This window comes from Falco naumanni, chromosome 5, assembly GCF_017639655.2.
Source record: "Falco naumanni isolate bFalNau1 chromosome 5, bFalNau1.pat, whole genome shotgun sequence".
Classification (NCBI taxonomy): Eukaryota; Metazoa; Chordata; class Aves; order Falconiformes; family Falconidae; genus Falco; species Falco naumanni.
Window position 1 is genome coordinate 72,176,392 of NC_054058.1, and position 25,414 is coordinate 72,201,805.

The 25,414-nt window shown below is 45.3% G+C and overlaps 1 protein-coding gene across 4 annotated transcripts; it reads right to left on the reverse strand.

The window, feature by feature from the left end:
* Positions 1 to 628: 628 nt before the first annotated feature.
* On the reverse strand, positions 629 to 24,322 carry DENND6B (DENN domain containing 6B). 4 transcript variants are annotated; one of them, XM_040595977.1, is made up of 20 exons: positions 24,145 to 24,322; positions 17,866 to 17,904; positions 17,730 to 17,772; positions 16,297 to 16,409; positions 13,963 to 14,043; positions 12,532 to 12,637; positions 11,899 to 11,978; positions 11,581 to 11,643; positions 10,732 to 10,787; positions 9,994 to 10,116; positions 9,495 to 9,590; positions 9,299 to 9,393; positions 8,669 to 8,734; positions 7,938 to 8,002; positions 7,408 to 7,497; positions 6,414 to 6,467; positions 5,928 to 6,037; positions 3,763 to 3,865; positions 2,849 to 2,923; positions 629 to 2,519 (listed from the first exon to the last, which is right to left on the reverse strand). In XM_040595977.1, exons 1-20 carry the CDS (start codon positions 24,280 to 24,282, stop codon positions 2,397 to 2,399), a joined length of 1,719 nt encoding a protein of 572 aa, XP_040451911.1. In that variant the 5' UTR covers positions 24,283 to 24,322; the 3' UTR covers positions 629 to 2,396. The 4 variants fall into 4 exon arrangements, 2 of the variants coding, with proteins under 2 accessions (XP_040451911.1, XP_040451912.1); XM_040595978.1 differs by having other exon boundaries at positions 17,866 to 19,697; positions 24,145 to 24,259; XR_005828135.1 differs by having other exon boundaries at positions 2,402 to 2,519; positions 3,746 to 3,865.
* Between the last annotated feature and the right edge of the window lie 1,092 nt (positions 24,323 to 25,414).

A 25,414-nucleotide genomic window follows, 5' to 3' on the forward strand; every position in this document is an offset into this window, starting at 1 on the left:
AGGGTGTTGAAAGGAACAGCAGATAGTCAGAATGACAAAAAGCAAAGCAATAACCAGGTAGAAAGAGGTGAAGAGTTGGATTCAGGAGTGCCAGTGTCTCTGGAGTGCCAAAACCAGCCAAGGACAAACCCATCCTTGAAGGAGCGGTGACAGAGCTGGGGGGAAGAGAAAACAACGTACGCAACAGCAGCAACCAGCACGTACAAGCCAAAAGTACTCAACTGGGTACAAAGAAGGGGAAAAGACAGCAGCCTGAAGTGAACCTGAACTCTGAAAATGCTCAGGAAAGAGATTTGTCTGCCCAGGAAGCTGGTCCCAAGGCTTCTGACGGCAGGACCCTCCACCCCACGCAATGTTTGCTTTGTGGATGCCTTGGATGTGCCATGCGTAGGGCAGAGGGACGTGCAGCAGCAGGCAGGTGTGAGTTGCCCTTTGCAGGGCTGGGCTTAGTGAACCCTACAGGTAAGTCTGGCAAAGGGGACAGGAGCCTCCATGTTGACCAAGAGCCCCAGATGTCTAATGGAGACTGAGAAAACACCACACCGAGGGCCACGAATGACCAAGCTCAACAGCACCTCTGCAGAGAAACCCCATTCCTAAAATTAATTCATCTACTAAGACTTAAAACCAAGACATAGCTTAATTTATTTTTTTTTAAACTAGTATTTTCTACTATACATTAGTGCTTCGGTCCACCACAGTCACTGCAGAGCTATTGCACGGACACACACACAAACTCTATATACAGAATATACACTGTACAGGCAGGGCTGCCACTAAGGAGTATTGTACAGAATTTGTTACTACAGGGAGGGATGGCCGTGTCCCCTCGCTTGGCCACTTCCAGGCTGGAGATGGTGGGAAACTGAGCAGCCTCTGCTGATCCTGCACTGTCTGTGCCTGGCTCTGGAGGAAAAAAGGGTTCAGCCACCTCCAAGACTCACTGACATCTCCCCAGCCCCGAGGCAGTGCAGCAACAGGCAGAGTGAAACAGCACAGCTTCCACCCAGAGCACTGGGTACTGCCCACAGCGTGGTGCAGGTCTCGGCTGAAATGCTGAACTCTCCTAGCATGTGCAAAGGTCCAGGGCTTCTTACAGAAAAAAGGTGCATCAGGCTGCCAGGGCCAGCCTAAAACCCATTCTTTAGGCAAACATTCAGGCCCTGGCCAGACTGGCAGATGGTGAAGTGCAGTTACAGTAGCAACAATCAACCCCGGGGTTACAGTAAATCCATTTCCAAGGCAGCTGGCAGAAAGACTGCTCTCAGGCATCGGGCAACTGCCTCCAAAGCCAGTAGCAGAGCCTCAAGTCTTTCTCACAATCAGTTCAGGAGCACATGCAAGTCTCTCTCTTTCCCAAGAGGTGAATGGGAGCAGAATGACCAAGCTGGAAGCTGGGCTGTGGTAAGAACCAGTTGTGGTGAGAGCTGGAGCGACTGCTCCTCACTAGCCTCAGCACAGGGCCAGCACGCAGCTCCCACAGCGGAGCCCGTGCACGGGCCACTCTCTGAGCCCCCACTTGGCAAGGCTGACAGGCTGCAAAAATCAGATTCTCCAAAATGTTATCGGCAAGCAGGCTGACCACATTAAATATCTCATTGCCCAAGGCAGAGCTCCAGCTCCCTTGTACGTTATTAGAGCACACAAACTTGATTTTTCAATCAGAATAAATAACATTTGGAGGCCAGCTCCTCTCTGTGGAGCTCCAGTAGCTACTGCCATTCAGCCAGCACCCTGCTGTGAACTCTGGAGAGCTCTGTTCCTTGCAGATGCACCAGCCCCTTCTTCTCCATCTCTGCCTAGGAGGAAAAAACCAACAGCATTCCACATCCAACAATTCATCCTCCCACTCCCATCACAGCTGAAGCTCTTGCTGGCATGAGTCAGGCTGCTGAACGGGCAGGGACAATTTTTTCATATCATTTTTATGTGGGGGACTAGCATCTCCCTCATCAGAAACAGTCCTGAAAACAACTACCACTGACAGGACTGGTCCTGCCTCTTCCAGGCAGGATGATGGCGGTGAAATTTTGAGAGCCCAAGCGCTAAAGGTGGATGTGTATATATGTGCAATGTTTTGCACAGCCTATCACATGCTGTTGGAAGCCTGGCTGGCACTTTCTGACCTACTAACAGCCACACAGGGCAATTTCTCATTTACTCCTGCTCCTCAAAGCAGGACTAGACAGAGTAGTGCATGCTGTTCCCCGTTTCTGCTACAGTTCTGACCCACATGCTCACGTCCTCAAAATCGTACACAGTTGTGAGCAAGGTCCAGATCAGGTCATGCTGGCTGCATCAGGGAAGAAGTTTCCTTTCCAAATGCAACTGCAGGTGCCCACAGCTTGGAGCAGGGTGGGAGGGCCCTTCCTTCTCCAACAGTCTCTTCACTGTGCTCAGTGGTGGTGCAGCACGGTCTGAAGATCCTCCGGCAAGGAGCCGATGATGGTGTCAATATACAGGCCCACCCGCTGCAGAGTTTCCTCCTTCACAGGGAGGTGCTGGCACCTGGCTCTTACCTACAGGGAGAGAGAGAAATTTTAAAATAGCTTCACAGTTTTTCTTTCCGCTTTGCCTTTGGCTGAGCAAACGTCACGTTGTCTCTTCAGTGCAGTGCATGAGACAACAGGCAGGACACTGTCACCTGAGCCCCAGGGAAATGAAAAGAGTCAGAACTTTTATTTTCTATACAAACACTAAAGTTTCATGACTGCCCCATTTGCCAATATTAATCAGGGACTGAGAACAGTTTTCTAAGCAACAAGTGTGATCCATGTCCCTGGTCTCTCCCTGCTACAGAGATACAGACAGAAAGGAATGAGTGCAAGATGAAGGGAGGAAAACTTACCAGCTTCTCACGAAGTTTCAGCACCAGGTCTACAATCTCCACCTCAGACTTGTCCTTCATCCAGGCCACAATGTTCTAAAGAGAGAAAATAAGTTTTCTTCAGGGACATTTCTTCTTTACAGAAGCTTTGATCAAAGTGATACCCCTAAGTAAAGCCTGAAATAAAAGTGAGGAGGAGGTTTCTCATCCTCTTTCACAACTCTTCTTGCAGAACTTAAGCCTGAATGAGCAAGACTGAGCTCTCCCCACTTTTCTGACCATGACAGCATCAAGCTCTTGCCTGCAAAGGAAGAATCAAGGAAAGATGCAGCAATACGCAGGCAGTGCAGGACTCCCCTCCTTCAGTCAGCGCTGTGAATCTTGTGCTGCCCTCAGAATTTAAATCTATTTGCCAGAGTTAGCCCCACTGAAAAAGGAGACAGCTTTGGCATTCCCCACACCATGCTCCAGGACCTGCACTGCTGAACAGTGAGACAAGCGCTGCAGCTGAAGGAGCTGCTCAATTTAAGAAGTTGTACCAGTAGTCACTACTAAAAATCCTACCTATTTTCATTAGGCATTAAGGAAGCCAGCAACAGAAGACGCTTCCAGTCCGGCACCGTTGGCTTGGGAAGGGCCTTATGAATGAAAAATAGTTGATAGAAGCAGCCAGAGCAGGACCTGCACTGGCTAACAAAGTAGGGGAGCAGAGTTCATCATGTTCTTGTTCCCCACATTTGCTGTTATTCCTGTACACTGACAGACATGAGGCAGAACTATGATTCCCACGGGCACAAAGCACTGCCCCCCATCCATCAGTGTGGAATCCAGATGCGTCAATAAGGGTCCAAGGCAGCAGTGCCCTCATCTCCCAGGTTTCACACCTGTCAAGGTATCACCTGGCATCGGTTTTAATACCTGCAGCTGGAACATACCGCTTCACAGATTGCCTCTAAATGAAGGGCCTCCAGCTTCTGGGTCATTTCCTTGTGCCTCTGACGGTACCAGCCATCAAAGTTGGGAGACTTGAAGAAACGCCTGCAGAAAGAGAGGTGATGTTGAGGAGGGGACAAAGGGGGATCCAGAGAAGCATGCTGGCTCCCTCTGCACAGAGTCCCCTTCCTATTGCAGCAGATACAGATGTGAGAGGAAAAGACGTTCTGATTCAGTATGATGAGGGATGGACCATGAGCTAATATGCTCTTTTCGTTTCTTGTCTACTCCAGAGGCTTCTGTTCTGTCAGGCATTAACAGGATACAGCTGAGCAGCTTTAGCAGATTGTCACCAACGACAGGGGCGATCCTGCCAGGCTCTCACCTTCCTTCGCATCAAATCACGCCTCAGCCAATGCAAGAAGTGCCATGCTCTGCCCTTCGGCACCCTTATTTTGGACCACTTTTCCTTTGGAGTTATGCTAACTAGGATGGTTCAACATGGGAAAAAAATTCACATTCCTCTGCAGTATCTTGCTTAATTCCCTCTCCTTTCCTGATATTTAAAGCTTTCAATCATTTGTTAGCATGGAACTAAGTCCCATCTAATTGGTGATTTACATTTCTCCTACATAAACAAGGTATCATTTAGGCTACATCAAAGGATGTATAATTTACACCTCTCTAATGCAGTACAGTAATAAACTTTTTTACTGATCTACGCAGGAAAATGAACAGGGGGCAGCACAATACCTGTTTTTATCTCAGAGTGTAAGAATTTTAGATCAAATTCAAAACAGGATTGAAAAGCCACTAACTGGAAGGGTTGTGTCAGCAGAGAAAAAAAAAAAGATGAGAAAGCTTAAGATGCCACATAGAGCTGAGTAACAGCCACTTTAGCAGCACATTCTCTGCAATTCTTTCATTAACAGCGGAGTACCTCAGATGCTGCATTTCAGCATTTTCTTCTATTAAGAGTGGCCCACTTAGTATCTCTTCAGGCTACTTCCTCAGGCTACCTGCAGAGAGCACTTCCAGAAGAACTCAGCTGATGTTTGTATAGTTTCTTTTTGCAGCTTCAAGGACTCTTGCTGATGCACTCTCCACAGCACAGTGGAGTCCTAAACCCAGCCAAGATCTCAAGATGCCACTGTGATACAGACAGATTTAATTTTTAATTCAGGGTTTGACTTAGGAACACAAGAAATAGTATAGGCACAAAACCTCACACAGTTGAGAACTCTGGAATGTGTAAACGTCTGCATGTACATCAGTTGCCTGCAAACCACAACCAATTTATTGAAACAGTTTGTTGTTTGTTACAATTTTTCAAAATATTAGATAACCAAAATTAAATCTGTCTACCACATCATAAGGAGTGGAACTGCTTGTTTTCTGCTGAATCTATTAAAGCACAAAATGGTACAAACTTTATCACAGCAACAAAACATACTAATAATCCATGATTAATGATTCTGCTCTCTTTCTGGCATTTTTTCCCTTTTCCATATTCATATATCTCCCATTTTCCTTCCCACTGGGTATTGAAATTCTGGATTTTTCCTACTCATATTGTGATTAAGTGTTCTCCACCCCATTTATAACTATCCTTTATGAAAACTATGGACAAACTCTCCTGCATGCTCTCTTAAATTCTACCCTGAAGAAACTACACCCTTTTGTGTTCTAACAGCATTGCCATCACGCAGTAAAAATGCAATGGCTGTTGTCCTGAATGCTGTACAAATACATACAATCACTACTGGACGAAGACCAACAAGTCTTTATACCCCATCTGCCCAGGACCAGTGACTTCAAAAAGAAAGATTCCCTGGAGGACAGTGACATAGCTGATGTCAGAGATGAGTCTCCTTCCTCTCCAGCAGAGAGGATTTAGTTTAAATTCCTGAAGGTGGAGAGTTGACAGCTTCTAAACCTGACTGTATCTACTTAAGAGACTACATAAAACACAGTATTTATTCTGCCCTGCATTTTCTCCTCCTGACCATTATTAGTTTATCAGTTCTTCGTAGGCATGAGTTTTTCAGGTGACCAGTCTTTGCCCTGAAATCCCCTTTTTGCTCCCAATTCTAATTCAGGATTCGATGTTCATTGTAACTTGCACCAGCTGTTAAAGAGATAAAGCAAGTAACTACCAAAACCTTACCTGTAGAGGCCTAACCAGTCACCCTTAAGGACACAGGTAAGCTGGGGACCAGCATGCTCGAGGGTCTTCATGAAATCTTCCTGACAGAAAGGACGAATTTGTGGAGGATTCTGCACAACAGAGAAACCATATTACATGGCACCCAAAAGAAACTGGGGGGAAATAAGGTCTGTTATTTACAATGGAAGAGGCTGCACAAGGCAGACTTTGTAACTATGAGAACAAAAAACGCACAGACATCTTAACCAGCCTTGCTAGTAAAATTCAAATTAGATTCACAATAGTTGAGCTTACTGCAAAACAGGAAGCATCTGTCTCAATGTTTGTTTCAACTTTTTTTTTTTTTTTTAAAAAGGAGTAATAACCTTCTCCCTTCAATGAGAGAAGTTCACATAGAGTATCAGAGTATGTGATCAGCATATGGCATAACTATTCCCAATCCCCGCAGTCAAAGGAAAGCAGAAGCAACTGGAAAATTGAACATACCTTCCATGGAGTAATGGCTCTCTGCAGAGGCATCAGACTTGCAATATAATGCTCCTAAAAAGAAATAAAAACAAAACACAAAAAAAATCAAAAAAATTACAACAATCAAGGAGCCTCTTGTGTGGTCACTAAATTTGACAGTCTGCTCCAATGCATCGTAGGCCCAATCAACAGCCTCATACTCTGGTTTTTTTCTTCACAGTTGCATGTTACATGAGCCTAAGTGTTCCAGCTTGTTTCCCACCAGGGGCTAGGTCACAAAACTCTGCTGCAAGAATCCCAAGCATGCCACACGAGAAAAGGTCAGGCGGGAAGAAGTTGGCAGGAGGGACTAGAATCTGAGAAGATGCTCTGTCTTCCCACGTACTACCTCCTGAGATGACGTAGAAAAGAAAGTGGAAGAGCCAAACTGGGGCAATGGGACAGGCAACAAAGAAGTACTACCAGCTTTCTACTGGGACTAGGCAGGAAAGGCCCTGAAAGGAAGCATTTGCTAAATTCTGCCTTAAGGTGGTGATCACCACATGGACAGGCCTCTTAAGCTCCACAGTAAAGCTTCCCAAAGCCAAAAGGGAGGGCTTCACACTGGCAGCGGGTTTGATTCCAGCATTAGATGGGAAGAGGAATGTGTTGGGCTCCCATCCCTTCCCTATATATTTGCTTTGACTAGCTGTTGAAAAGAGCGAATAGTTGGCATTACAATCAAGTAACAGAGTATACCTACTACGTTGCAGGAAACAATTTTCTGTCTTTACATACAGTGTGCTGCATGTGCAACCTGCAGAATTTTATCCTAATTACTGAAATTTGTGTTCAAGAGCCATTTATTTCCTTTCCGTGGAGTAAAACATTCTATAGCGCCACACCCTGAATCTATTACAGATGCTTGAGTACAGGTGAATAAAAGAGGGCAAGGGCAGACTTGTCACTTGGGCATCCCCAGTTCACTTCCCCTCCCCTTTACACCACCCTGACAAGTCTCTGCTCAACTCACCAGGGGAATAATGAAGCTCTGAGTGAGCTCCAGGAGGTGACGCCTCAAAAGCGCACTCTGGACTTCAGACGGGCGTTTCCGCTGAATCCCCTGCAAGCACAAGCAGTGCATTCACAAAGGTGCTGTTCTCTTATCATGCAGATAGATGCAGAATTTGCAAATGCTGCAGCTATCAGCAACCAGCCCAGTACAGTCTGGAAAGCTGTACTGCCCAAAATACATATTCCACTCTCTAGTTAAATTTATCACTCACATTTCACTACATAGAATCTGGTTTTTCAGAGTTTGGTGGGGTTTTTTAATAACAACTGTTCTCACTTAGGTTATCATTAGCACCAGCATTTAATCCATAATATCAAGTGAAAAATTTAAAACCGGCATGATAAACATGTCCAACTATACTTGACTAAATCATTACACGCTGTAAAAAGACTGTTCCTTTTGGAGAGCTTTGTCTGTTTAAACCAAGCTGTCAGAACAGTTTTCCCATAATGACATACAGGATGTAGGATAGAGTGGAAAGTGCTTACCTTTAGTAATCTTTTTATCAGGGTTTTGTCTTTGTGAAGGAACGTTTTATAAGAAGTATAGATTCCTAGATTGAGAAAGAACAAAACCAGGAAAAAAACAAAACTGAGAAACAAATTTTTGCCCAGATATCTACAGGAGGCACTATTATATAGTGCAGGGATAACAGAACTGAAATTCCTAGCACAAACCCTGGCAGCTGTGTGTGTGTAATTACAAATATTATTTTAAAAATATTACAAAAATTATGAAATTGCTAATGCAGCCAGTACTCACAGCACGATTAAAGGACACTGAATTCCCTCAAGGACTTTCTTATGCTAAGCTTATGGTGATATAACTTAATGGAGTCAGCTTATGGCCAGGCCTGAGATGAACAGTTAAGTGACAGATAGCTGTATCTAGGTAAGCAAGTTCTTTTGACATCCATCACGTCTAAAAAGCATGTACGGTACATAAAATAAACCCAGCAAAATCAGAAGCTGTTCTCCCAAGACTAAAATAATTTGTTCAATTAATTTGTATTGGCTTTTTCAATTGCAAAACAAAGATGTATAGTTTTTCTGTTAGATGGGGGATGCCACTACTGTGTAGCGGATCAAATGTAAGATGATAACACCAAAATGTCAATTTGTTGAGATGCAAAGAATAATGTATGCAATGTTTGCATGCCTGCAAAACTCCCATGTGGAAGGGTAAACAAAAGGAAATTATGTCTGACAAAAGGACTTACCTGGTTTTGTGTCTAGAGTTTTTAGTTTAGCTAGCTTCTTCACCTTAACTTGCTTGGGCAGGTCTCCTATAAAAAGACATGAAGTGACTAGTTCAGGCTCTGAATCTACCCTCATAGCCACAGGACGCACATCAGAGACTTCACACTCAAGAACATCCAGTACTACACTTGCACATCTTAAATCATATCCTCCCTTACCTCCACCCTCACATAAGCCTTCTCATCTGCTAACTTTCCAGCTAAAATTTTGGAACAGGAATGTTAAGGAGACATTGCAATAAAATTAACTCCTCAACTTAGAGACTTTCTTGGCTTTATAGATAATAATCAGAGTCTCTTTCTCCACCTCTCTCTTTTCTCTGCAATGTTCTCTTTCCTGCCCAGGAAGGACTTCTTTTATTAATGCTTCAGAAAAACACAGCAAGTTATCCTCTCAACGATTTGTCTTCACCATTGTTTGCACTCATACTGCACACTAACTCAGTTTGAGTCTAGACTTCCCTTTGGTTTCTCAGCTCTCACAGGAATGAAGATGCATAGAATGACAGCTAGCACTGCAACTGACTGTCAGCTCACTACTAGCCTCTAACAAGGTCTACCAGCACAACAGGACTTTGATTCCACCCTTACCTGACATTCTGAGCTCCCCAACTCGAAGAATGTGTGGCCAGTGCTGGAGAGTTTTGATAAAGAAAGGGTTTGTGACTCCCACAACAATGTTTGGCCTAGAAAGAGGGGGGGGGAAAAAAGCAGAACAATGCTAACCTCGGGGTTTCCTTCACACAGGCAGTGGCAAGTGGATAGCAAGGGTCTACTGGCTACTTACGGAGCTTGTGTCCTGGTCGTATACTCTTTAAATTCACTGTCATGGATAGTAAAATAGGGGCGGTAGTCACAACAGTACCTCAGAGGAGCAAGGCAACTGTAACAATAGATAGAATAGCTGCCATATAAACTGCACAAAGGAGGAATGTGTGTTTACATCAGGTTTATATCCCAGAGCAGTGGTTTCGTCCTGCCAGAGGTGACACTTTGGAGGAGCTCCAGGCTTTTTTTTTTTCCTAAAGCAGAGTTCAAAGCCAAAGAGACAAAGTTCCTCAGGGATATGAGCCATCAAGTCTCCCAACACGGGAGATTCACTTTTACTCTTCTCTACCATTGGTGGAATATGAGCATGACTCTTTTGCTATGCTATTTGTCTTACATGCTTTCATAGGCAAACTAAATCTAACACCACTGATTTGGCAGAAGAGGGGATCTGAAAGAGAAAAGCTGCCAGAATTCATTACTACAGTTACCTGTATCTCAGAATTTGCAGGCATTACCTGGTAAGTGCCAGAACCATTTCTGAAGAAACTGTAGGGGATGGTGCCATTACAACAATTGGCTCTCCTAGTAACATCAGCTCCCACAACATCTGGATATGAATTAGCACTGGCTGGAAACACCTGTTAGTGAAAGGAAGAATGATATGCTGAGGTTAGAAACGCAGTTCAGAAAAGATCAGGCACAGTTATTGCATACAAGCCTACCCAGATGCATTTCCATCTGGGAATTTGAAATCTAGGATTGATTTTTAGAATTCCACAACAGAATGCCACATGTCTTTGCACATGCTCTTGCTCATCCATTTTATACATGTTTAAAGGAAATGCTTTAAACAATGTAAAGCAACCTGCTGATCATATTGCTTAGGTGAAAAGGCATACTGAGAGCAAAGTAAAACACACATGGATTACAGCAGATGTATGTCTATTAGAATAGCACCTATAATGCTGAAAAGTTTGCTTCAGACACACAATGTGTATGCTTCAGAGCTTAAGCTGATCACCAACTGAGGTCAAGAAAAGAAACCCTCTTCTAACCAGGATACAGCAGGTTGTGTTAAGGGCAGCGCACACAGGTTTAAACACTGCACAAGCTTTGCAAGTCCAGCATTCTAAATGACAATGCAAAGCAGTGATTTTTGATTCTTCATTATCCCTATGATTTATAAGATACTCTGAGCAGGGAGAGGGGAAAGCAGATGGAGGGGAGAGGGTTGCAAGGATGGTGACTCTCACCTGAAAAGATCCAGTTCGTGAATACTAGGGAGAACCAGTGGGGCTGGTAACAGATTCTAAACAAGGGGAAAAAAAACGAAACAAACCCAAACCTGTTAGTAAATGAAAGCATCCTGACTGAAACGCCATCTAAACTGACCACATCAATCAAGTAGCTCCCTCTACAATATGCACAAAAGAAGAGAACAAAGTTAATGCTTAGAGGTATGAGACACAAACAGATCTGGATTGAGCATTCAAGGTCCAGATAAATTTCCTTTCCTATAAGATAATCAAGAACCTCTTCTTTTCAAGATGTGAAAGACTTCCCATGTCTGCTCCTTTATTTTCCAGAGTCTCCTCTGGCAGAATACAGAACTTAAGATAGAGATAGAGACAATAAGGTTTAGTAATATGGATACCAAAAGTTGTGAAAGATAACAACATTATTCAAAGGAGAGAAAAAGGGAAAAGATGAAATGAACAAGAACCAAAACCCAAGCTAAATCAAAGCAGTAAAGATGCTCAGACAGCAAATGCTGCAAAACAACAGAGAAGACCAAGGCAGCGTCTCGTGGAGACCTACCTATGCATGAATTCCCAGGAAAGGCATGGTGAACAAAAACTGTGAGAACAATGCACATACATAACTTGAAGCACACAAATTCTGTGCAGAGAGCTCTGTTTTGATAGACACAGGCATGAAAGCATGCAGTTTGAACCAGATGGGTATCTGAAACCACGTTAATACCGGGCCAAAGTGGTTTCAAACAGGATTAAGGCTGAAAGAGTTTCAGTTCTTCTCCACCCTCCTTCCTTAGCCTAGATTCTGCTCATCACTGGCTTGTGTCATGCCACACTTCATCTCACCTCTTGATTGAACTGCTTCACTGGGCTTGATCCTGGCTTATCCACCCTTGACGGGATTCGCACCTAGATTACAATTAAGAACAGACATATTATCCAGGGAGATGGAATCAGCATGCACACACACTTTGCTTTCTTCCTTGACAACCATCCACATGAGAAAGTTTCCTTAATTACCAATTCTAATTGCACAGAGGTTAGGACTAAAGGGAAAGAACCTAGACTAAAGAGCAATTTTAACACCTAGAAGAAATGGGAATACGTTTCCCTTCCCAGTTTGCTTCAGCCTGCTGCTGAGCACAGATCACCAGTGACAAGTACCTGAATGACAACTCCCATCACTGGAAGATTCAGAGTTTGTCCTGGCACAGGAGGTGGCCACTGATCAATCTCATTGCACACTGCAGGGACACAGGTAAAGGAAAAAGTTTAATCTGAAGGTCAATACAGGTAATTCAGCTGGTCCTATGAGTTCTGTCAATGTAATTATCACTCATTCATAGCTCATGTGCCCCCTGGCTCGTTACAAACAAACACTGTATCAAACAATTATGCAAGCTTAGGTCAGACACCAGACTTACGTCTGGCACCATTGTTCCCAGTGCAGGCCCAGCAGCACTATACTGTTGATAAATCATGATTAACTTGAACAGCGCCATAAAGACCTAGACAGAGATGTAGCATTAGCAGGTTTTTTCCTCTCTCTGGGAATACATTGCATGCAAAACTGACAGCATCATCTATTAAGGTTGTCAGACAGTTCCCATTAATGCATCCTTTACAGCTGTTTATAATTTTGACAAGCCAACCACTTGGATGAAAGTTTTTCCCTGTTGGAATTTGTTCCAGAATGAACTAATCTGGAACATTTAAACTGTCTTTCAGGAACCTCCTGATAAAACCTCTTAAAAGATTTCAATATGCAAACCCTTCCTCCTAAATCTGACTGCTCACCTGCCTCCAGGCACGGCTCCAGCTTGTCAAAGTATTCTGGAGCGATGAGCTGCAGCAGTGACTGGAACAAGTTCACATACGGAAGGCATGACACCAGCACCAAAGACTGAAAAAAGGCACATTTAGGAGTCAGAGTCCACCTGACATGATAATTTCTAGCACAGCATATGCTTATATTGCTTACTTGAGGGCTACACTTAAAAACCAACACCAAAAACATGAAAGAGCTCAAAAGCAGCACTTTTACCGATGGAATTCTTGCTAGCTACCTAGTCGTAAAGCCTTCAGGCTTTGGGAGACCCTAGGTATCCACACAGGCAAGGGTTTTTTTGTTTAATGAATAAGCACAGCTGGCAGCTTCTACCAGGGAGCCACGGCAATTAAGAGGGATGAGATTGCGACCTAGCAAAAGATCAACTGGAGGAAAAATAACAATAATTGCTGGTAGGTTCAAAGCTAACAAAACAGCTGTTTCACACAGCGAAGTGCAAAGAAGCAGATCGCTGAAATTGAAATTAGGTAGATAAGCAAAATAAAGGAATTCTGGGGAAGAACCAAGTAACTTGAAATAATGCTGATTTGTTTCCAGCAATGCTTTTTGGCTTCTTTCTAATGCTTCTTTGTGAAATATATCACTATTTTTTACAAATTTTCCAATTCAGTCCTGATATCTGATACCTGAAGGACAGGTTTTCAAAGGTCATTTGTTTGAGAAGATGGCATTTTGATTTTTTGATGTGAAAAAAAACACTATTGAAAGAGTAATTCCATGGATCTATGGAGAAAAATGGATCTTAAGGTCAAAGTAAAATATTTTCCTTCTCTAGAAGATGACTGAAATTCCACTCTTTCAGGCAGTGATCGTAAATATCTGTCTGAATAATACAAAGCACTCTGCATATTTATGCTGAAATAAACATGCAGTTTATATTATTTTTTGCAGTGTCTGTGTCAAAGGAATTCAGGGTAAGAGACAAGGTTGGTGAGGTACCAGCAGTGTCGCTGCTGCTAGTTAGAAGCAATCAGCTCAGCAGGAAATCCATTCCCAGATGGCTACTAGGAAGAAGAAAAATTAAAGCAATAATGAGAGTAGGGTTAAGGTATAACTAGCACAGACTGCAATAACAAAGTATATCCTCTCACTATCTGTGACACTAGAGTAGGTACTGAAGCAAATGTTCGAGTACTTCCAGATCTCATGATTCAGACAGCAGGTCACTGCTCATGTGATTAACGCACCATGGCAACCCATTCCAGGTTTGTTTGGAATTACACTTTCCACATATTCCTGTTCCCCATGACCTTTGCTGTTTCCTGCAGAAACACTGTGGGTGTCACGTAGGAAGTGTGCTATTTTACAGCTATGGATAGGTGCCTTTTTACAGCTATGTACCAGTTGAGAGTAGCAAGCTATCTGGTTTCAGTACTCACCTTCTGAAAATAACCTCTCTTCATCGAGCTGTCCTTGACTTGCCTGAAGTATACATAACCAAAGTAATGAGCTGACTCCCGCTGCAACAGAGACCAACAATGCTGTTATTTAGAAACTGATTACTGCTATCACCAAACATCCTCAGCCACTGACCAAACAACATACCTCACTCCTGCTATGATACAATTACAGCATACCCTTCTATTTACCAAAGTTATCCATGCTCAGCTATCTGGAAGAGTTTACCAAATGGGTAGAGAGGAGATACAAACAACTAAATTCACAAAAAATTACAGCCTCCACGTAGCACCTTTCATCAGCCCCTTTCTGCAGCACCTTTAGGGCCATCATTTAAAGGGTTAATCGAGGAGGTTTCCATTAACACAACCAGCTAAGCCAACCCACTGAGCTCATCCTGGCACCCCTTGCTGCTGCTGATGCGCTCTGACTGTCAGTTTTCTTTGCCAACTGAAGGATAACGTATTGTTGAGGAAGGAATACATCATCTTCTGAGAGGAGGAAATGTACCCTACCATACCCGCTGCACTCCGCTTTAGTCAGGCATTTAAAGCAGTACCAGTCAAACTTTGCTCAGGATGAAGCACACAGCTTCCTTCGTAGCACCCATGAAAACAAACAGATTTAATACAAATCCCCAGCAATCACTTCAAACATGCTATGCCTTCTAAGTTCCCATAGACATCAAGGAGGAAGGACAGTCATCAGTGCCAAACGCAAAGACCATACTTAATATCATTTTTTGAAGTCGCGTAGTTTAAGGCATTTTTCTTTTCCCAAATATTATACTATCCTGGGCTGCACCAAAAGAAGTGCAGCCAGCAGGTTGAGGAGGGGATTCTCCTCCTCTACTCCACTCTCATGAGACCCCACCTGCAGTACTGTGTCCAGCTCCGGGGCCTCCAAACGTAAGAAGGACATGGAGCTGTTGGAGCAAGTCCAGAGGAGGCCACAGAGACTGATCAGAGGGCTGGAGCACCTCTCCTAGGCAGACAGGCTGAGAGAGGTGGGGCTGTTCAGCCTGGAGGAGAGAAGGCTCCAGAAAGACCTTACAGCGGCCTTCCAGTACCTAAAGGGGCTGACAGGAAAGCTGCAGAGGGACTTTTTACAGGGGCCTGTAGTGATAGGACAAGGGGGAATGGTTTTAAGCTAAAAGAGGGTAGATTTATATTAGATCTAAGGAAGAAACTCTTTTACTGTGAGTGTGGTGAGGCGCTGGCACAGGCTGCCCAGAGAAGCTGTGGCTGCTCCATCCCTGGAAGTGTTCAAGGCCAGGCTGGACGGGGCTTGGAGCAACCTGGTCTAGTGGAAGGTGTCCCTGCCCATGGCAGGGGGGTGGAACTACATGGTCTTTAAGGTCACTTCCAAACCATTCTATGATTCTGTGGTTAATTTTCCACAACAGAATCCAGCACTTTGGCAGTTTTGCTTCCTTTACTTCTTCAAAGCTAGGTGAATCTGTGAGGCAGTGCCCGATAGCTACAAAGCAGTAAAGATATATGCAAGCTGGAAAAATCTCTAGATCAGAATTCAGGAAAAGAAATCCTCCTACTCCCTCTCAGACCAGCAACCCATTTCTGGATTGCATATCACAAAAAGATTGCAGAAGTGTTAAAAAGGCACATGCACAGGAAGCATCATCTCAAAGGAGAAAGCAGAAGAGGACAAGTTGATCTGACGGCCATCTGCTCCATTAAAAGAGGCAACAGTGCTCAGCACATCCTTTCTCTGCATGAAATGGACAGTTCACTGACAGAAAAAACACAACTAATGGACACTCCTGGTATTAGTGCTTGGGTAAGGTTAAACCAGCCTGCACATAGCAAACCAAACTGTGGATTTGTGGCATGCCAATTACTGTGGCTGGTTTTATATACGTAAATCCTGCAACAAATGAAAAGAACTGCCATCACTCAACAAAAGGAGGTAAACAGTTAATTTACCACTGACAAGGATATTCTTATCGTGCCTCATGGAAACGTGCACAGATAGCTGTGCACTCTGTTGGATCTCACCTGTGTGCCATCATTTGTCTTTTTGCTGTAGCTAGACATGACCACTGCTTTAATCTGGGTACGCCCTGATTCAGTTCTATCTCTCAGAGTAGCTTGGATTCTCAGCAAAGCCCTCTATGAGTGTTAACACGGAAGTAAGTCCCTGTGCTAAAAGCTTTCTCCTTTTCTGACTATTCCCACAGCCAGAGAAAAATGAGTATTTAATACACAGAAAACAACTCAAAAGTATATTTGGCTTTTAACCCATTAACACTACTCTTTGCTTAGCAGGTGTAAGTAGTGCACTGAAATGCAACTGACCTGCAGCGTTAAGGGTGCTTCTCTATTGTACTCGCCATCATCCTCGTAATGAGTGGTCCTCTGTCCCCCAGACTGACGAAGGCGGAAGCTAAATTGAGTATCTCCCAGACCACCTGAGATAAAGATCACAAATGCTCAGGAAGAAGTTTCAGTACAGAGAAAGCTGGAAATTGCTTAAATCTGCAACGCTGACATAAACAGGGATGCTGACTTACAAGGAACTCCAAAACTGAGAATGCAGAGTAACAGCATAAACCCACAAAAGTCAGTACAAGACAGGAGGAACACACAAGAACTGATACCATTAAGCTAAACCTTGCCAGGGTTGCTGGGAAACTTACAGACATTGGCCAGTGTTATCAATCCTGAGTAGCTGCAGCCACCACTTCTTATCCACTCTACTGAAAAACCTGCAAATGGCCTTAATCCAAGACCATACAAACACAGATTTAAATGACAACCCCCTGCACAACAGTTCTAGCAACTATACTCCTCACCCTGCCCAAGCATACTTTGTATAGCAGAAAAAAGAAACAGCACGAAGTCCTCAGTTTTCATCATTTGTTTAGGATGGGCAGGAGTAGGGCTGAGTATGTACAAAGAGGTCAGTTGTTGTAAGGAAAGTTAAACACGCTAAGCTCACTGAACAAAACCCAAGGCTAAACCAAGTAAGGTGCTACTTACTGGTGAGAGGACATACTCCCTTCCCACTGCACGCAGGTGCCATGCTCCAAAGAAGAGTAAAGATTGTGTGGGTGGGTGGGGTGGGGGTGTTATGAAGATATTACTATTAGTAAATAACTTACTTCAATAAAAGGGACATTTAGCCTGAGTATTCACTAAGCTCTGAAAAACTAGTGAAAGTATATCCTTAAAAACATTTAAACCTGAACTGGACAAAGCTGTAGAAAACTAATATTCAGGAATTTTCTTAAAGAAACCGGTAGCAGGATGAATTAACATGCTTATTTCTTACTGCCACCTTTCTGATTTATAAATACAAACTTTGGGAATACTTCTTCTGTGAAAGCATCCTCTGCCCATGTATTTCTCTTCCCTGAGCACTTCACTCACAAACGCAGAAATGCTGACAGTCAACAACTGCAAATCTCAGGGAACTCATCCTTCATGACTATTTTTTATATTTTATTGGCACAGGGGAACCATGAGTGTGCAAGCTTACCAAGCAATTGTCCGGTCACCCACTAGATCACAGATTCTAGATGGAGAGAGCAATCAAAATGACAAGAAGCCTCTCTGTTCAGAGCTAAGGGCTGGGTGCTCCCTTGATGTCACCATTCTAGAAGATACAGCCCATCAGTCTCTGCTGCATTAGAGGTGATGACTCACTCTTTCCATCATGCACCCGTTTCTTTCATAACAGCAGCAAACCATCCTGCAGGCTGCATGCAAGGCCAACAGATGCTACCTACCTGAGTAGGAGTCTGGAAACGACAAGTAGCAGATACTAGTTTTCTGCAACAAACAAAAACACGCAATAAGAAAACCTCCATCGCCGCTACTCAATATCTTTAGAACCAGAGGGAAAAAATATAAAATAGTTATTACCTCTTTCTCCGTTAGCCTAAAGTCATACGGATACACCAACTGCAAAAGAGGCAAGAGCCAGTACGTCAACCACTCTGTTCCCCCCATCTTCTACATAGATCTATAAACATTGCTTCCATACAGTTAAGTGCCTTATTTTTCCTGAAGTAGCATATCCTACAAGAAGGTAAATCCACCCATTTACAAACTGACTCCCAACAGGCCACTGCACTGAGCCTGTCACAGAATCTGTATTTATTCTAGCAGATTGCGAGACAGTCCAAATGACTTATGTTTTACTTAGATTTTAACTTGAGAGTTGACAGCTCAGGAAACAAACAGCCCCACCACCCTGCTGCTAACTTCTCTGTACACATTCCTGATGTGCAAACATCTGTTTTCTCTAAAGCAGGCAGGAGAGGACTATTCCAATGCTGCTTGAAATTATGTTAACATATACTTAACTCTCCAAGCTCCAAGTCTGGAAACCATTAATACTCAAATTTGCACCTAAATACAAGTTTTAAAATTGTCCAGAATAATGTCCTATAGAGAAAGTTTTGAACTTTGTTGTTTATCACTAGTTGTCATTTGGAAGAGGGTCACTTTTTATCTTCATTTTTTAAATCTTGCTAAAAAAAAACCCTTACAGTTCACTAAACCCACTAAATATTCCGAAGGAGTGAGGAAGGCTGGCATCTTGAGCTGCTGGGAGGTAGAAACAGACTTCACAGCAATGAAATGAGAAGGCAAGACAGTAGAGACAGACTAAGAATGGCTTTAAAAATGAAGTTATGCACAGATGGGGTGAGGTCTGGAAAGAACCACTGAAGAATGGCACAGAGAGTGTTAACAGTCGTGGCTGGGGAAACAACCTTTGCAGCAGCATTCTGCCAAGATACAGGCAGGGGAAGATCACCATCCTCAAGGGCAGAGGAAAGGAGGCAGTAATAACCAAGAGTGGACAACGGTTCTAGCCGTACGAAGAGATTAGAAAACAATATATCCTACGTACAGTAAACAATAGGAAGTCTGGTGTTAGACACAGACTTGGGTGTATATCCTAGCCTCCACAGTGAAAACGGTTACTTAACACCCCTGAGTGCCTGGTTGGCTAGAGATGCTGTTCACAGTAACCAAAAAGAACATGGGCAGCAGGAGAAGTTTGTGGGGATTCAGAGCTGTGTTTTAGCCTCCCTGATTTGAGATCTGTTGTCAGAAAGACAAGCCAAGGCTTATTGTGTACAGAAAAAGGTGGGTCTGGCATAGGCTGGAAGATTCATGCTTTGTCAGCACACCAGTGACAGCTGAATTGCCTTACACCCAATTTATCATCAAGCATTTCAGATAAGGGAGATCGACAAGAATTTTAAAGCATCTAGTTAAAGACTCTAGCTTTGCAGCTGAACTATGTAAATGCTGATAACACTGTTTCTGCATTTACTGTAACACAATAAAAGAGAACTCAAGACTTCTCAGGTCAGGGCTGAGGGCATCACTGCAAGCAAGGTCCACTACAGAAACAATCGCACTGAGAAGTGAGAAATGACACAACTATGGCAAGAATGAGTTTCACATGTCACTGGGCAAAGGACAGAAACCAAAGTACTTACAAATCTGCAGAGGTAACCTATACAGGGTTTACAGCACTTACTGATCGGGAAATGCAGAAATTGCTGGTGGCTTTAAATAAGCAGAGGAGAAAGAAACTAGCACTGAATTAATTGAAAAAATGGAGATCTGCTCGTCAGACTTCTGCAGCTCCCAGGCAGTAACTCTGCTTCAGGTCAGTGTGCGAGTCATCTGGTACTCAAATCAGGAGCTCTCTTCAGTGCTCAACTCTTCTTACAAGTCTATAAAAAGCAAGGGTGGCACCATGCCAGAGTGCTGGAAGTTCACTGAGCTCGCTCGCTTCGCTCTAACAATTCCCCACTGATTCCTTGGCAAGGTCATCTAATCAACTTCAGAGAGTGAGCCAAATTAACAATTAAAAATTACACTGATTAGCCTTTGGTTAAAGCGTCTCTGAAAGATGAAAGCTACAAAAATACAGGAGCAAAATTATCACATGCGAGCTACTGCGACGAGGCAGCACATGAAGGCACAACTAGAGAATGAAGGCTTTTTAGACACTGAAGCATGAAGGGATGCATTACAACTACACCACAGGAGAAGAAACACTTCTCTGCTTGCTGTATTTTTGCATTAGGTGACTGAATAAATTCTTGTGGTTATGACTAATTTAATGATCATACAAACATTTATTTTGTTAATTCCCATGTAACAATGGACAGACCAGGAACAGAGACCTAGACATCTGATGCTGAATCATCAAGAAGCTCAGGAATCTCACATCATCGTGCTTTCTGCGATAGCATCGCAGCAAGCTCAGATCTGATGATCTAAACTTAAGTTCAAGAGTCAAGACAGACTTCTAATTCTCCTGCTGCCTTTCTGGGGGGGGTCATTCTGCAAGCAAATCAGACCAGAAATGGATCCTGATGGCTCCTAGCTCCTTTGTGGGTCCAAGTTTAAGATACACTAAGCATACATTTCACTTGGAGATGTGTGCTCAGCATCTGGGGGGCAGGCGGGGGTGAACCATACTCAGATGCTTCTCACTGAGCATAGAAGCGCTGATGGACCCAAAAATTCAGACATTATGTTTCTGAAAAATAGGCCTTAGCTTCTATGTCTTTGCCTCCCTTTCAGCATAACATGTTGTCTGACGTATTTCTATGTGTGGGGTGGGGGGAAATCTCCAAATGTTTACAAGATTAAAAACACACTCTGAAATAGTAAGAATCCTAGCCACAACTTTTCAAAAGCAAAAAGACAGCAAACAAAAAGAACTTTTTATTTATAAAAGTCTCTGTATATCTCAGAAGTAGTCCAAAAGGGCTCAAATTATGTCATAGCTTATGATGTAATGCTCTCTCCCATCAATAGTGGATTAACAAGCATGGAGGCGACACATGTTGTTGAAAACAGATCCTTGCACTAAAGCTTTGCTGTTGATACCAGCAAGGGTGCCAAGTGCTCTGCTGCTGTCATAGCAACACAGAGAACATCCCAGAAAATTACTTCTGGTGACTCTGAAGTAACCCAGCTTCACAAAGTGCCCGTGATTGGGAAAGCTTGGGGAGGGAGGAGCCACTGCCATTGTGAAAAGGGATATTTCAGAACCACAGAGATGAATTTTCAGCGTTTCTATGACAGCAGCACCAGAGAAGTCAGAGCCCTTGCAGGGTCGGATGGCAAGCAGCTGGTGGGGAGGGCTGCTCCGGTGGGACACAGACTGCTAGCCAGAGAGGATCCTCTCAGAAACGTGTCTTCCTCTCTCCCTGGTGTTTCTGCCATCTGTAGTTGACTATTTGAAGACATGTAAATTGGTGGATGAGGCAGAAACAGTAATTATACCTAACTTCTACATTAACCTGTGTCTTCCTTTGTAACACCTTTTCTACTGTGTATTTAAACAGCTGCAGAGTGGGACTCACTGAATTTCAGGCCAATGATATATCTACACTGCGAGATGACTTCACAGAACAGAAGTCATACAATATTCAGAAACCCAAGCAGACCTTGAACAAGCTCTTGGCTGTGAAGTTGTATCCACAGAGCCTACCCCACTCCAGGGTAATTTTACCTTTCTACTCAGTGTTATTGAAGCACAGACAAACACGCACTAATCAGGCTTCAACAATGCAGCTTCCATGTAGATTTGGGCAGCAAGGGAAGAAAAGAGATGTTTACTCTGGAAAGAATCCTATACTCAGGAAGAAGTAATCTTCAGGAAAGAATGACAAGGTCTCAGTACAGAAACCGTGACTGAGACAGGCCCGCTTCTAAAGTGGAACTGCAGGGGACACCCTAAGGTTGGACTACGCTTGGTATGTCTGCATCTTCACACACTGATTTACAGAGATCATGTAGAAGTATGGTGCAACCTCCAGAACAGGAGGTTACTCCTCCTCCTAACTCACTTTGCTGTGAGCATGTGAGGTAGCACAAGTTATTTTAAGTATTTGTAGCCTGTCACTCTGTATAATCCTCTGGTTTGTGAACAGCCTCTGTGATTAAATCACTCTTTAGAGGGATATACATTCATCCACAAAACCACAGAGCACTCTGTCAAGATCTAATCTCAGTCAGTTACACTGATCTGGTAATGTCTACAGCAAACTTCCCGTACAAACTCAGCCAGGACTGAAGTCCCACAGGGCTGGGTGCCACAGACGCATTTTTTCAACCCAGAAACTTGCAGTCAAGAGCCCGAATCATAAAACTCCCTCTTCTCAGCTGCAGACATCTGCCTGCTTGGAGACAAGCTGCAGGATCTCGACCCAATCTAAAAAAACTAAGGCAACAGATGGAAATAGGAAATAAGCAGGAAGATAATGACACCATTTGACTACTGACAATAGTGACATTTACACTTTTTCAACATTTAAAAATAATTTTACCTGGAATTCCCCTGTAAGACGCTAACAGCTTAGGCTTTTTAATTTTCCAACCCCACCCAGAACGGAACATGGGATGTTTATTACACAGCTTCTCCTCTGCCTGGCTTTCTTCCTGGGCATCTCACCCAATGCAGACCCAATTCCTTGCCCAAACCCTTTACTCGGAGATAGAAATCCACAATGCACAACCAAAGGAAAAGTGAAGGTGGGGTTGCGTCATTGCTCAGGCCAGATGCTGAGATGTTCCTAGCCTTCTTGGTCATTTATGCAAAATGAGAAACATTTCCCCATCAATACTTCTGCAGGCAAAGGCGGAAAACAGAGGAAAGGAAGAAAAAAAAGAAAAATACCTCTCCAGGGATTAACAAACCATATTACTGCATACCTCAATCACAAAGTCCCCTCCTTATAATGCTAGGCAGGTAATAAAACCACTAAGAGAGCATCTTTGTAGCTATATTTTAAAACACACCTATGAAGAATTAAATTGTAAATGCTAATTATTATCCCAGTATTCATACCCTTTTGGGGTATATCAGGTCTGGTTTTGCAGGAAAGACTATAGAGCATGTGAAACTTAGGTCTACAGCAGCTTGATTTTATTTATTTTCAGGCTTCATGAAAAGAAACATAGTCGAGCATTTAAGAAAACAAAGGAGCAATTGGCTAACTTGATCTCTACTGCTTTACATTCCTTTCAGAAGCTTCAGCATGACTTTAAAAATTTAGTCCGGATCCTCTGAAAAACAGTGTTAACCTCCTTATACAAAGGCAATCACACAACAAATATCAAGAAATTTGAGACAATGCCTTAGGTTCAGAATAATACAGACCTACCCCTCTCCCTTATGTAGCATTTTCTTAGAACACCAACCAGCTCTTGCCTTCAGCCACCTTACAAGCCTTAGGCTCTAACTCCCTTCAAATCCTCTTTCAGAGGCAATAAGGGAATAAGGAAAAACTGTTCCAGCCTCTTCACTCCCAATTCATCCTCTCTGGCCCCTCAATGACCCCCACAGGTATATCAGACCTCCTGGGAAACCTCTGACACCACAGGTCCTCAGGGTGACAGAGCCGCCTCAGCACCCCACTCCACTGCACCCCCTCCTCGTCCCATTGCTCCCCCTCTTGCCACCCATCTCCCAACTCCTTTCCTATCACTGTCCTACGATGTCCACCTCAACCCCCCCTCAGCGCCTGCTGACCCCACACCCCAGACCTGTATTTCTGAGCAAGGTTCACCCCTACCCCCCGCTCCCTAACACCAGCCCTTCCACGGGCTGACTTTCCACAGCCCTTCCTCCACCGCCCCCTCCCCCTCGGCAGTCCTGCACCCCTCTGCTCACCTCAGCCCCCCCTCCCCAGCCCCCCGGCCCCTGCACACAGACAGCAGCACCTTGGGCTGCCCTGGCTCCTCCCGGCCTTGCACAGCCAGGTGCTGCCCGGCCCCCCGAGCCCCCTGCCCGCTCCACACACCGCCTCCCCCCGCCACCACAGCCTTATCCCAGGAGGCAGCCCCCCCCCCCCCCCGTTCTGCCCTGCTTCCCCAGGCGCAGGGCCCTTCCGCCCCGCCCGCCCCCAGCCGCCATTGCCCCCAGCTCTGCCCTGTCCCCACCGCCCCTCACACCCACACCTTCGCCCAGACGCCGCCTGCCCCACACAGCCCCCCTCCCTCCCTCCCTCCCTCCACGCCCGCCCCCTCCCCTCCCCTCCCCTCCCCTCCCCCACCCGCTGCCTGCCCCCCTTCCCCGCAGCTCCCGGCCCTGCCCGGGCCCAGGCCCGCCCCACACACCCCGGCCCTGCCTGGGCTCAGGCCCCCCGGCCCTGGCCGCACCTCCATGGCCTGGCCCAGCTCCAGGTCGAAGGTGACCACGCAGACACAGTCGAGCCAGGCGGAGAAGCGGGCCCAGGGCAGCGGGGAGGCGGCGGCGGGCCGGCGGGGCCGGGGCTCGGCCCGGCACAGCGCGTCCATGGCAGCGCCCGCTCCGCCCGGCCCCGGCCCGCCCCGCCGCGGCCCCGCCCCGACGCGCCGCGCCCCCCCGCCCCGACGCGCCGCGCCCCCCGGCGGCCCGGAGGTACGGCACCCGCCGCCCCCACCATCGAGACGGCTCCGGGCGCGCAGAGCGGCCCGCGGTGGGGTGTCATGGCGGGTTCGGCTGTGGCCGGGGGGGGGGGTGAGTGGGTGGTCTGCGGCCTGTGGTGCCCGGCGACCGTCGGCACACGAACGGGAGGGGACGTTGCCGCCGCTCAACCCACGTCACCCTGCCCCGCTCCTGCGCCTCCCGGGGGCTGCCGATCCCCAGAGCTTCGCCCCTCCGCCCCCAGCCCCTCGCTGGCCGTGGGCTGCAGCTCGGCCGGCCCGGGCCTCCCCAGCGGGGCTCCCCGCCCTGCTCCGCCGGGGCAGCCGCCCCGGCCCGGTGCCCGCGGCTGGGCCCGGCCGCTGGACCCCTGCAGGCTGGGAATGACGCGAGGGGCTGGGTGTGCTGGCATCCGTGGGGCTGAGGGGCGGCCAGCGGAGCCGTGCCTGGCCCAGGCTGGGTGTTTGCCAAAGTAAATGGCAAAGGGTGAATTAGAACCCTAGCGTGCTCGTTTTTATTAGGTTTAAGGCATGTGAACTCTGCGGCACGGGCTGATGCCATCTCATATTTACTCGGTGCTAAGGGTGGGAGGACAGTGGTATCTAGGAAGTGCTAAAATATCAGTCATACATAACGGTTTCATGGCAGATTTCCTGGGGCACTGGCTAAAACCTAAAACCCATGCACTTTTTTTTTTCCCTTCTCTTTTTGTCTTATTTATTGCTAGGCTACTGTTCAGCCAGTTTCAGTCATGGAGCAGATAAGCACCAGGACCAGAGTAAAGAGAAAGCACCAGGAGAAAGAGTCTGCAGCAGCACTGACTTAGGCTTACACTGACTTAGTCCCTGAGCATCCCACCTGCACCCTGTGCCTCCTAGAGAAGCTTGTTGCTGAGTTACGTGATGGAGAAGTTGGTCTTTGCTCATGTGAACAGTAATCTCAATCCTAATGTTAGCCATGTAAGCTTGGCTGTAAAGCCTCACTACTGGGCTAAAAAAAATTTTGTTGTCTAATTTTATGGGAAAA

Bases quoted from the DNA above. Each gene is read 5' to 3' on its own strand.
- DENND6B (XM_040595977.1), bottom strand. From the start codon at position 24,282: ATGGACGCGCTGTGCCGGGCCGAGCCCCGGCCCCGCCGGCCCGCCGCC. The intron at 11,979-12,531 runs GTGAGCAGTCAG...GTGTCCCTGCAG, and splicing joins GGAGCCGTGCCTGGAGGCAG to TGTGCAATGAGATTGATCAG. The intron at 6,468-7,407 runs GTGAGTTGAGCA...ATTTCTTTTTAG, and splicing joins AGAGCTTCATTATTCCCCTG to GAGCATTATATTGCAAGTCT.